Raw genomic sequence first — 12,733 nt, 5'->3', positions numbered from 1 at the left:
CAGTTCCCCCACCAGAAGACATGAGACTCATCGATACAAGTGAGCAATCAATGCAGTCAAAGTCTGAGTTTTGTGTTTTGTTAACTTAAATCTGCTGATCAAATCCATCAGAAAAATCAACTCATGGTGAATGCAGACACAACCTGACAGCTGGAAATGTTAACTAAACCAAGCAAATCTGCCCCCACAGGGGAGTAAGCCAGCCCTATGGAGCCACTCTGTAATTACTCATTCCTTCCCATCCTTGTAGGAATATCTCCACACATGGTTTGTTCTGATACAGACATATCCAACCTCTTCATTCCAAACTACTGTCTCCAAAAGAGAATGTGGCAAGTGTGTGTAACTGAGTAGCACATAGAAGGAAGAAGAAGGCAACCGTGGCTGAAAGCGACCCCACTCAATCTCATTCATGGTATGTTCAAATTTTATTTTATTGATTAAGGATTTCTTGGGATCTGAGTGAAATGTGAAGAATTGATATAAGTGGGAAGAAAGGAAGTATATATAAGGAAAAGAGGTATGAAGATGGACAGCAGTCTTATACCTAAAACACAAAAACTTAGTTTATATTTAGAACTATCTGCTACAAGCTCTAAATTTACTTATTTAGGACTTACATGAGGGTCAAACTTGACCTGATATAAATCGGGATGCCAATATCTTAATGTCTGGTCATATACTCACGTTGTCTGCTCTGGATACATTTCCCCTAGACAGGGCTCAGGACGTAGATTCTTAGTTTTCACTCTAAATGTTAATTTTCATCCCTTAGGCAGTAACCCAAAAGCTCACCTTCCTTCACCTTTCTTTATTAAATATTTTATTTTTTTCCTTAGGACAGAATGCAGTCTACTAGATTGCTGCTGGTTGAGTGTCAACCATATCCTAATCTTACATCTCTGAAACTGCATCTTAACTGTCCTGATTAGACCTGGGTACCTCCCAAATCTTCTCCCAGGCACATATTTACAGATCATCAATACTGTGTTAACAAATAGAAGGTTCAGGATGGGAGCCTTGTAGCATCCCCTTGTGCTAATGCTTGTTAACTGTCACTGGCAGCCTGAAGAGCCATCTTGAGAAGGATTCTGAGGCTGTGAGCAGAGGTAGAGTCTTGCATATCCTCATAGTGTAGAAACAATACATGTTTACTAAATTGAACTGCGTCTATTATGTTCTAGTTTCACTCTCAGAAAGAAATATTATTTATAAGTTCTGAAGTTTCCTTGCCACTTCCCAACACATGGTCACCTCTCAGTCCTTAACATGCTTGACCACTCTGGCTTTTGATCATGTTAATTACTACTTCTCATAGCATTCTTCTCTCTTGACTTTCTCTCTCTTGGGTTCACCTACCTCTTAGCTCTTTCTTTTTCTTCTCTGTGGACTCCTTTTCTACCATTTATATTTTGAATATCCCCTGGGCGCTACCTTGGTCTGCTTCTCTCCTCCTTCTTACCCAGACCTGGACGGACTCATCCATGCCATGGCTTCCAGTCCTGGCCTAGTTTCTTTCCAGAGCTCCAGACTCATACATGTAGCTGCCCATTAGACATCTCACCTCTGATGTCCTTCTGCCATTTCAACCCCAATGGCCAAATCTGAGCCTCTATTCACCATGGAATCAATTCACTAGGTTACTAGCCAGCATGAAAAGAATACAGTAGAATAGAACTGATGTGAAAATATCGGAAGACATCATTTGTAATACAGTATTGAACTGTTTGGAGAAATTTTTGCATGTAGGCACTTGGTTGTGATATATAATGTTTTCTTACAGCAGATCATAGTAAAAAAAAAGCATCCTTTCCATTTCCTCTCCTAACTCTAACAAAAGCTGACCACTTTGATCCATTTTCCCTGCCATGGCCTTAATTTAGGCTCATGTCATCTCTTATCCAGACTACTGTGATATCCTCTAACTGATCTTCTGCCTCTGGTCTCCCTACCTATCAACCCCCACCCTCTAATCCATCCCTCACAAGCTGCTAGCAAACGCTTTAAAATGAGTATCTAATCATGGTACTCTCTGATCTAACTTCCTTAGTGTCTCTAGCTAGTTGTGGGATAATATCCAAACTCCACTGTCCGTAGTTTAAAGGATTTCTGAGTTCTACATAACAGTATACAGTAGTGTATGTGCTAAAAGTTAAACTTAATTGTAAAACCACCCAAGTATTTTTAAATAGAAAAAATGCAACTTTTTACAACAATACTATGACCACATGTGCCCCAAAAGTCATGATAGGACATCTTTACATGTAAACTCATTTTCTTTACAATGTAAACTCAAAATCAGAGGTTTCTCAGTACAGATTGATAGATAAATAAAATTCTTTACTAATACAGCAATCCTAAATCAAGTTAGCACTTATCTTGGGAGAAAGGAATTCTAAGCCTTGCCTTTTTTTTAGATTGGGATATCCTCTAGTTCTTTGCTTACTTCCAGAGTGCCTAGGACACACAGAAGTTCCTTTATAAATATGTTTATTAATATATTGATGAAAAGATTTTACTTGCATACCCCACTCCACACATAAAATAATTTCCATCAGCAGCATCTTTCTCTGAGCCTTTTTACAGTCCTTGTTTTCTGTTCCAAATGTCCCTCCCTTCTTTGTCCTATTGATGAACTCCTATTCATCACTTCAAATCTGGATTGAATGTCCCCTCCTCTGAAAGACTTCCCTTACTTCTCTGGGGACAGGCAGTTACTGTTTCATATTTCCCTTGCACAAGATTTTGTTCTTGTTTTTTTATGACTCATATAGAGTTAATTTGTCTCTCTCTTAGACCATGAGCTCCTTGAGAGAAGGATCAAGCAAGCTCTTCTTCGCTTCTCTTGTGCCTGGTGTAAGTAATAAGTGTTGGTTGAGCTGAACTGACTACTAAGCATCTAATAATAAAAACTTGTTTCTGAGGAGTCTAAAGAAAGCACAATATTCTTTAATTTAAATGTGGTCTTACAGTTTACAGAAATGTATATCAGTGACCTCTGATACTTTTCCAAATCTGAGAAACCAGAAGCTCAACGTCCAGAGCTAAATTTTGCTAAGCAGTACTACTTACAACTTGAATCATTTTGAACAAGTTACTTAATTTTTCTGAGCCTCATCATACTTTTTATATGCCATATCTCTGCTCAAGAATTTACCATGGAGAGACCTTCAAGATGGCAGAGAAGTAAGACATGGAGATCACCTTCCTCCCCATAAATACATCAGAAATACATCTACACATGGAACTGCTCCTACAGAACACCTACTGAATGCTGGCAGAAGACCTCAGACCTCCCAAAAGGCAAGAAACTCCCCACGTACCTGGGTAGGGCAAAAGAAAAAACAGAGACAAAAGAATAGGGACCGAACCTGCACCTCAGGGAGGGAGCTGTGAAGGAGGAAAAGTTTCCACACACTAGGAAGCCCCTTCACTGGGGGAGACGAAGGTGGGGGAGGTGGGGTGGGAGGGAAGCTTCGGAGCCACGGAGGAGAGCACAGCAACAGGGGTGCGGAGGAGAGATTCCTGCACAGAGGATCGGTGCCGACCATCACTCACCAGGCTGAGAGGCATGTCTGCTCCCCCGCCAGGGCAGGTGGGGGCTGGGAGCTGAGGCTCGGGCTTCGGAGGTCAGATCCCAGGGAGAGGACTGGGGTTGGCTGCGTGAACACAGCCTGAAGGGGGCTAGTGTGTCACAGCTAGCCAGGAGGGAGTCCGAGAAAAAGTCTGGAACTGCCGAAGAGGCAAGACACTTGCCTTGGCTATCAGCGCAGACCCCAGAGACGGGCATGAAACGCTAAGGCTGCTGCTGCAGCCACCAAGAAGCCTGTGTGCAAGCACAGGTCACTCTCCACACCTCCCCTCCCGGGAGCCTGTGCAGCCCGCCACTGCCAGGGTCCTGCGATCCAGGGACAACATCCCTGGGAGAACACACGACATTCCTCACACTGTTGCAATGTCATGCCAGCCTCTGCTGCCTCAGGCTCACCCGGCATTCCATACCCACCCCCGGTCTGAGTGAGCCAGAGCCCCCTAATCAGCTGCTCCTTTAGCCCCGTCCTGTCTGGGTGAAGAACAGACGCTCTCAGGCAACCTACACGCAGAGGCAGGGCCAAATCCAAAGCTGAACCCCAGGAGCTGTGCAAACAAAGAAGAGAAAGGGAAATCTCTCCCAGCAGCCTCAGGAGCAGTGGATTAAATCTCCACAATGAACTTGATGTACACTGCATCTGTGGAATACCTGAATAGACAACAAATCATCCCAAAATTGAGGCGGTGGACTTTGTGAGCAACTGTACATGTGGGGTTTGCTTTCTGCACCTAATTTGTTTCTGGTTTTATGTTTATCTTAGTGTAGTATTTAGAGCTTATTATCATTGGTAGATTTGTTTATTGATTTGGTTGCTCCCTCCCCCCTTTTTTTAATATATATAGATATATATATATATATTTCCTTTTTCTCTTTTTGTGAGTGTGTATGTGTATGCTTCTTTGTGTGAGTTTGTCTGTATAGCTTTGCTTTTACCACTTTTCCTAGGGTTCTGTCTGTCTGTTTTTTTTTTTTTTTTTTTACTTTAAATTTTTTTTTATTTTTAATTTTAAAAATTTTTATTTCAATAACTTTATTTTCCTTCCTTTCTGTCTTCCTTCCTCACTTCCTTCCTTCCTTCCTTCCTTCTTTCTTTCTTTCCTTCCTTCCTTCTTTCTTTCATTCTTTCTTTCTTTCTTCCTTCCTTGCTGCTTTCTTTCCTTCTTTCTTTCCCTTCTTTCTTTCTTTCTCTTTCTTTATTTTTCTTTCTCTCTTTCTCTCTTTCTTTCTTCTCTTTCTCTCTCTCTTTTTCTTTCTCTCTCTTTCTCTCTTTCTTTCTTTCTCTCTTTCTCTTTTTCTCTCTTTCTCTCGCTTTCTCTCGTTCTCTCTTTCTCTCTCTCTCTTTCTTTCTTTCTTTCTTTCTCTCTCCCTTATCTTCTGGGCTGTGTGGCTGACAGGGTCTTGGTGCTCCGGGTGGGTGTCAAGCCTGTGCCTCTGAGGTGGGAGAGCCAAGTTCAGGACATTGGTCCACCAGAGACCTCCCAGCCCCACGTAATATCAATCGGCGAGAGCTCTCCCAGAGATCTCCGTCTCAATGTTAAAACCCAGTTCCACTCAATGACCAGCAAGCTCCAGTGCTGGACACCCTATGCCAAACAACTAGCAAGACAGGAACACAACCCCACCCATTAACAGAGAGGCTGCCTAAAATCATAATAAGGTCACAGACACCCCAAAACACACCACCAGGCGTGGTCCTGCCTACCAGAAAGACAAGATCCAGCCTCATCCACCAGAACACAGGCACTAGTCCCCTCCACCAGGAAGCCTACACAACACACTGAAGCAACCTTAGCCACTGCGGGCAGACACCAAAAACAACGGGAACTATGAACATGCAGCCTGCAAAAAGGAGACCTCAAACACAGTAAGTTAAGCAAAATGAGAAGACAGAGAAACACACAGCAGATGAAGGAGCAAGGCAAAAACCCACCAGACCAAACAAATGAAGAGGAAATAGGCAGTCTACCTGAAAAAGAATTCAGAGTAATGATAGTAAAGATGATCCAAAATCTTGGAAATAGAATGGAAAAAATACAAGAAACATTTAACAAGGACCTAGAAGAACTAAAGAGCAAACAAACAATGATAAACAACACAATAAATGAAATTAACAATTCTCTAGAAGGAATCAAGAGCAGAATAACTGAGGCAGAAGAACGGATAAGTGACCTGGAAGATAAAATAGTGGAAATAACTACCGCAGAGCAGAATAAAGAAGAAAGAATAAAAAGAATTGAGGACAGTCTCAGAGACTTCTGGGACAACATTAAACACAGCAACATTCGAATTATAGGGGTCCCAGAAGAAGAAGAGAAAAAGAAAGGGACTGAGAAAATATTGGAAGAGATTATAGTTGAAAACTTCCCTAATGTGGGAAAGGAAGGGGTTAATCAAGTCCAGGAAGTGCAGAGAGACCCATACAGGATAAATGCAAAGAGAAACACAGGAAGACACATATTAACCAAACTATCAAAAATTAAATACAAAGAAAAAATATTAAAAGCAGAAAGGGAAAAACAACAACTAACATACAAGGGAATCCCCATAAGGTTAACAGTTGATCTTTCAGCAGAAACTCTGCAAGCCAGAAGGGAGTGGCAGGACATATTTAAAGTGATGAAAGGGAAAATTCTACAACCAAGATTACTCTACCCAGCAAGGATCTCATTCAGATTTAACAGAGAAACTAAAACCTTTACAGACAAGCAAAAGCTAAGAGAATTCAGCACCACCAAACCAGCTTTACGACAAATGCTAAAGGAACTTCTCTAGGCAGGACACACAAGAGAAGGAAAAGACCTACAATAACAAACCCAAAACAATTCAAGAAAATGGTAATAGGAACATACATATTGATAATTACCTTGAATGTAAATGGATTAAATGCTCCAACCAAAAGATAGATGGGCTGAATGGATACAAAAACAAGACCCATATATATGTTGTCTACAAAAGACCCACTTGAGACCTAGGGACACATACAGACTGAAAGTGAGGGGATGGAAAAAGATATTCCATGCAAATGGAAATCAAAAGAAAGCTCGAGTAGCAATTCTCATATCAGACAAAATAGACTTTAAAATAAATACTATTACAAGAGACAAAGATGGGCACAACATAATGATCAAGAGAGCAATCCAAGTAGAAGATATAACAATTGTAAATATTGATGCACCCAACATAGGAGCACCTCAATACATAAGACAAATGCTGACAGCCATAAAAGGGGAAATCGAGAGTAACACAGCCATAGTAGGGGACTTTAACACCCCACTTTCACCAATGGACAGATCATCCAAAATGAAAATAAATAAGGAAACACAAGCTTTAAATGATACATTAAACAAGATGGACTTAATTGATATTTATAGGACATTTCATCCAAAAACAACAGAATACACGTTCTTCTCAAGTGCTCATGGAACATTCTCCAGATTAGATCATATCTTGGGTCACATATCAAGCCTGGGTAAATTTAAGAAAATTGAAATCATATCAAGTATCTTTTCCGACCACAACGCTCTGAGACTAGATATCAATTACAGGAAACAATCTGTAAAAAATACAAACACATGGAGGCTACACAATATGCTACTAAATAACCAAGAGATCACTGAAGAAGTCAAAGAGGAAATCAAAAAATACCTAGAAACAAATGACAATGAAAACATGATATGACCCAAAACCTATGGGATGCAGCAAAAGCAGTTCCAAGAGTGGTTTATACCAATACAATCCTACCTCAAGAAACAAGAAACATCTCAAATAAACAACCTAAACTTACACCTAAAGCAATTAGAGAAAAAAGAACAAAAAAACCCCAAAGTTAGCAGAAGGAAAGAAATCATAAAGATCAGATCAGAAATAAATGAAAAAGAAATGAAGGAAATGATAGCAAAGATCAATAAAACTAAAAGCTGCTTCTTTGAAAAGATAAACAAAATTGATAAAGCATTAGCCAGACTCATGAAGAAAAAAAGGGAGAAGACTCAAATCAATAGAATTAGAAATGAAAAAGGAGAAGTAACAACTGACACTGCAGAAATACAAAGGATCATGAGAAATTACTACAAGCAACTCTATGCCAATAAAATGGACAACCTGGAAGAAATGGACAAATTCTTAGAAAAGCACAACCTTCCGAGACTGAACCAGGAAGAAATAGAATATATAAACAAACCAATCACAACCACTGAAACTGAGACTGTGATTAAAAATCTTCCAACAAACAAAAGCCCAGGACCAGATGGCTTCACAGGTGAATTCTATCAAACATTTAGAGAAGAACTAACACCTATCCTTCTCAAACTCTTCCAAAATATAGCAGATGGAAGAACACTCCCAAGCTCATTCTATGAGGCCACCATCACCCTGATACCAAAACCAGACAAAGATTTCACAAAGAAAGAAAACTGCAGCCCAATATCACTGATGAACATAGATGCAAAAATCCTCAACAAAATACTAGCAAACAGAATCTAACAGCGCCTTAAAAGGATCATACACCATGATCAAGTGGGGTTCATCCCAGGAATGCAAGGATTCTTCAATATATGCAAATCAATCAATGTGAAGGAGAAAAATCACATGATCATCTCAATAGATGCAGAAAAAGCTTTCGACAAAATTCAACACCTATTTATGATAGAAACCCTCCAGAAAGTAGGCATAGAGGGAATTTACCTCAACATAATAAAGGCCATATGTGACAAACCCACAGCCAGCATCGTTCTCAATGCTGAAAAACTGAAACCATTTCCTCTAAGATCAGGAACAAGACAAAGTTGCCCACTCTCACCACTATTATTCAACATAGTTTTGGAAGATTTAACCACAGCAATCAGAGAAGAAAAAGAAATAAAAGGAATCCAAATCAGAAAAGAAGAAGTAAAGCTGTCACTGTTTGCAGATGACATGATACTATACATAGAGAATCCTAAAGATGCTACCAGAAAACTACTAGAGCTAATCAATGAATTTGGTAAAGTAGCAGGATACAAAATTAATGCACAGAAATCTCTTGCATTCCTATACACTAATGATGAAAAATTAAGGAAACACTCCCATTTACCACTGTAACAAAAAGAATAAAATACCTAGGAATAAACCTACCTAAGGAGACAAAAGATCTTTATGCAGAAAAGTATAAGACACTGATGAAAGAAATTAAAGATGATACTAACAGATGGAGAGATATACCATGTTCTTGGGTTGGAAGAATCAACATTGTGAAAATGACTATATCACCCAAAGCAATCTACAGATTCAGTGCAATCATTATCAAACTACCACTGGCATTTTTCACAGAACTAGAACAAAAAATTTCACAATTTGTATGGAAACCAGAAGGCCCTGAATAGCCAAAGCAATCTTGAGAACGAAAAATGGAGCTGGAGGAATCAGGCTTCTGGACTTCAGACTCTTATAAAGCTACAGTCATCAAGACAGTATGGTCCTGGCACAAAAACAGAAATATAGATCAATGGAACAGGATAGAAAGCCCAGAGATAAACCCACACACATATGGTCACCTTATCTTTGATAAAGGAGGCAAGAGTATACAATGGAGAAAAGACAGCCTCTTCAATAAGTGGTGCTGGGAAAACTGGACAGCTACATGGAAAAGAATGAAAGTAGAACACTCCCTAACACGATACACAAAAATAAACTCAAAATGGATTAAAGACCTAAATGTAAGGTGAGGCACTATAAAACTTTTAGAGGAAAGCATAGGCAGAACAGTCTATGACATAAATCACAGCAAGATCCTTTTTGACCCACCTCCTAGAGAAATGGAAATAGAAACAAAAATAAACAAATGGGACCTAATGAAACTGAAAAGCTTTTGCACAGCAAAGGAAACCATAAACAAGATGAAAAGACAACCCTCAGAATGGGAGTAAATATTTGCAAATGAAGCAACCGACAAAGGATTGATCTCCAAAATTTACAAGCAGCTCATGAAGCTCAATATCAAAAAAACAAACAACCCAATCCAAAAATGGGCAGAAGACCTAAATAGACATTTCTCCAAAGAAGATATACAGATTGCCAACAAACACATGAAAGGATGCTCAACATCACTAATCATTAGAGAAATGCAAATCAAAACTACAATGAGGTATCACCTCACACCAGTCAGAATGGCCATCATCAAAATATCTACAAACAATAAATGCTGGAGAGGGTGTGGAGAAAAGGGAACCCTCCTACACTGTTGGTGGGAATGTAAATTGATACAGCCACTATGGAGAACAGTATGGAGGGTCCTTAAAAAACTAAAAATAGAACTACCATACAACCCATCAATCCCACTACTGGGCATATACCCTGAGAAAACCATAACTCAAAAAGAGTCACGTACCGCAATGTTCATTGCAGCTCTATTTACAATAGCCAGGACATGGAAGCAACATAAGTGTCCATAAACAGGTGAATGGATGAAGAAGATGTGGCATATATATACAATGGAATATTACCCAGCCATAAAAAGAAATGAAATTGAGTTATTTGTAGTGAGGTGGATGGACCTAGAGTCTGTCATACAGAGTGAAGTTAAGTCAGAAAGAGAAAAACAAATACCGTATGCTAACACATATATATGGAATCTAAAAAAAGAAAATAATAATAATGGTTCTGAAGAACCTAGGGGCAGGACAAGAATAAAGACGCAGACGTAGCGAATGGACTTGAGGACATGGTGGGGGGAAGGGTAAGCTGGGATGAAGTGAGAGAGTGGCATGGACATATATACACTACCAAATGTAAAATAGATAGCTAGTGGGAAGCAGCTGCATAGCACAGGGAGATCAGCTCGGTGCTCTGTGTCCACCTAGAGGGGTGGGATAGGGAGGGTGGGAGGGAGACGCAAGAGGGAGGAGATATGGGGATATATGTATATGTATAGCTGATTCACTTTGTTATAAAGCAGAAACTAACACACCATTGTAAAGCAATTATACTCCAATAAAGATGTTAAAAAAAAAACAAAAAGAATTTACCATGGCACTGCAGTCCTTAATATAACAAATCTAAATGCCTTTATTCATTCACTCAATAAATATTTTCTGAAGCTTTCCCATCTCAAAGGACATAGCAGTGAACAAATCCAAAGGCAAAGTCCCCACTTTCATGGAATTATATTCTAGGGTAAGCCTCTCTCGCTCAGGTCCCTTCCACAGCCGTTCTCCTTACCTTATAAGGTTACCCAGCCCGTCAAGGCTTCTCCAGTTGAATCGTGAGAAACTCCTTACTGTCCCACAGTTTTCCCATTCCTGTCTGTTCTTTTGTTTTTTCTGCCTGGAATACCCTTATATTTTCTGACCTGTTGTCAGTATCCAGCCTTTGCTTTTAGTTCCTGCTCAAAAGTTACTTTGTTGAGAAAATCATCCCTAATGTAATTATTTCTTCATTATTTTTATTTCATAATGAACTTGAACAATGCATTCAGTTTTCATTTATACCTATCTCCTCATGACTCTTGCAAATATTTCTTGTCTTCCAAAGTTGATTATAAACTTATTGAGGTAAAACCTGTGTCTTCTACTTTTTTTCACGTGTGGTAGAGACTATTTATTGTCCTGTAATATACATTTTCACCTTCCTCCTTTTAATACGAGAACCCCCTAAAATTTTATCTGGTGACATAGTTGTCCAAGTAGAAATTACATTTCCCAGTCTTCTTTGCAACGAGTTAAGGTCACAGAGACTGAATTCCGGTCAATGGAATGTCAACAGAAATGATTGTTTGCCCTCTACTTCCTTATCCCCCTTCCTATGGACTGGAATGTGATCTTGGAAGTGATCAGTCATCTTGGACCTTGAAGATGAGGGCAAACCCCAAGGGAATGGTAATACAAGAGAGGTCATCTGCGTTTTCTGGGCTACCTTTTGGAGCAGACCTTTCTTATTCCGGTAGATGGCCTATGGCCTTGAATTTTTATGCACTAGGAAAACAAACTTCTGTCTTAATTAGGTCACTGTTCTTGGCCTTTTATAAAACATTGAAACTAATATCCTAACTAATACAATGCTCCTTACACTACTTAACATAGAATATTATGAGTAGACTGCTAAATAAATACCTATTAAGTGAGTGCGTGTACCTCTGAATTTAATGACATAAGTATTCAGTAATAAAGTGATTTGGTTTTGGTTTTGTTTTTTCTTGAATATTCAGTTCATTATGTGTTTAAAAGAGAAGGGGTGGTTCTGATATATTTTTTAAATAAGTTTATTTATTTATTTTTGGCTGCATTGGGTCTTTGTTACTGTACGAGGGCTTTCTCTAGTTGCAGCAAGCGGGGGCTACTCTTCATTGCGGCGCGCAGGCTTCTCATTGCGGTGGCTTCTCTTGTTGCTGAGCACAGGCTCTAGGCACATGGGCTTCAGTAGTTGTGGCATGTGGGCTCAGTAGTTGTGGCTCATGGGCTCTAGAGCGAAGGCTCAGTACTTGTGGCGCACAGGCTTAGTTGCTCCGTGGCATGTGGATCTCCCGGACCAGGGGTCGAACCCATGTCCCCTACATTGGCAGGAGGATTCTTAACCACTGTGCCACCAGGGAAGCCCGGTTCTGATATTTTTTTTCACTGAATTATATTCATTTTGTTGGAAATATGACACACTGTCAATATACTCTGTCCTTCTGATATCACTGAATAAGACTTTTGGAAGAACTATCTGGAATAGGATAGTTTGGCAGTAAAATGTGTCATTAAAGTGAGAAGTTTTAAATAAATAGGAAACCTTGCAGAAATCTTACAGTTTTGAAATCTATAGAGAAACATGGTCACTGTTGATGTCTGTAGCTCCTTGTCCTGTCCAAGTGCACCATTACCTCACAGGATTACAAAGCAGAGGAAACAACATACCTCCAAATCTCCCGAGATATTGGCACCAGCAAGAATCCCAGTTGCTGCTGGGAAAAAAATGGCAAAGACAGAGAAGAAGCCTTCACCTTTTGTGAAGCTTGGCCCAAAGTTTTCTGCAAATATTGATGCTGCAACACAAATAATGAGAAAATTATCATGTAGACTTTCTTCACAGGTAGGAGATAAAGTTACATTTGGCTTCTATAGCCCTAAATGCCAAGTGTTCCTATAATCTAAATGGAATGAGCTTGAAGATATTGGTGTACTCCTG

General features: G+C 39.6%; 1 protein-coding gene and 1 long non-coding RNA gene across 8 annotated transcripts in view; one reads left to right on the top strand and one right to left on the bottom strand.

Annotated features, from left to right (window-relative positions):
- The window catches only part of SLC12A1 (solute carrier family 12 member 1), a 93,777-nt gene that overhangs the window by 56,411 nt on the left and 24,633 nt on the right, over nt 1–12,733 (bottom strand). For all 7 annotated transcript variants that reach the window (XM_082387654.1, XM_082387656.1, XM_082387655.1 and 4 more), the window contains one exon: nt 12,463–12,590. In XM_082387654.1, coding sequence (XP_082243780.1) covers nt 12,463–12,590 — 128 coding nt within the window. The remainder of the gene's footprint in view (nt 1–12,462; nt 12,591–12,733) is intronic.
- LOC309626677 overlaps nt 1–12,733 on the top strand; it is a 96,533-nt gene that overhangs the window by 81,994 nt on the left and 1,806 nt on the right. The window contains exon 4 of the long non-coding RNA XR_014243352.1: nt 251–3,303. This is a non-coding gene — a long non-coding RNA (uncharacterized lncRNA). The remainder of the gene's footprint in view (nt 1–250; nt 3,304–12,733) is intronic.

The sequence above is a fragment of the Balaenoptera borealis genome (genome assembly GCF_965194805.1).
Source record: "Balaenoptera borealis genome assembly, chromosome: 3".
NCBI classification, from domain to species: Eukaryota; Metazoa; Chordata; class Mammalia; order Artiodactyla; family Balaenopteridae; genus Balaenoptera; species Balaenoptera borealis.
The sequence above is the reverse complement of the archived record's forward strand: the minus strand, read 5'-3'. Positions and strand labels throughout refer to the sequence as shown.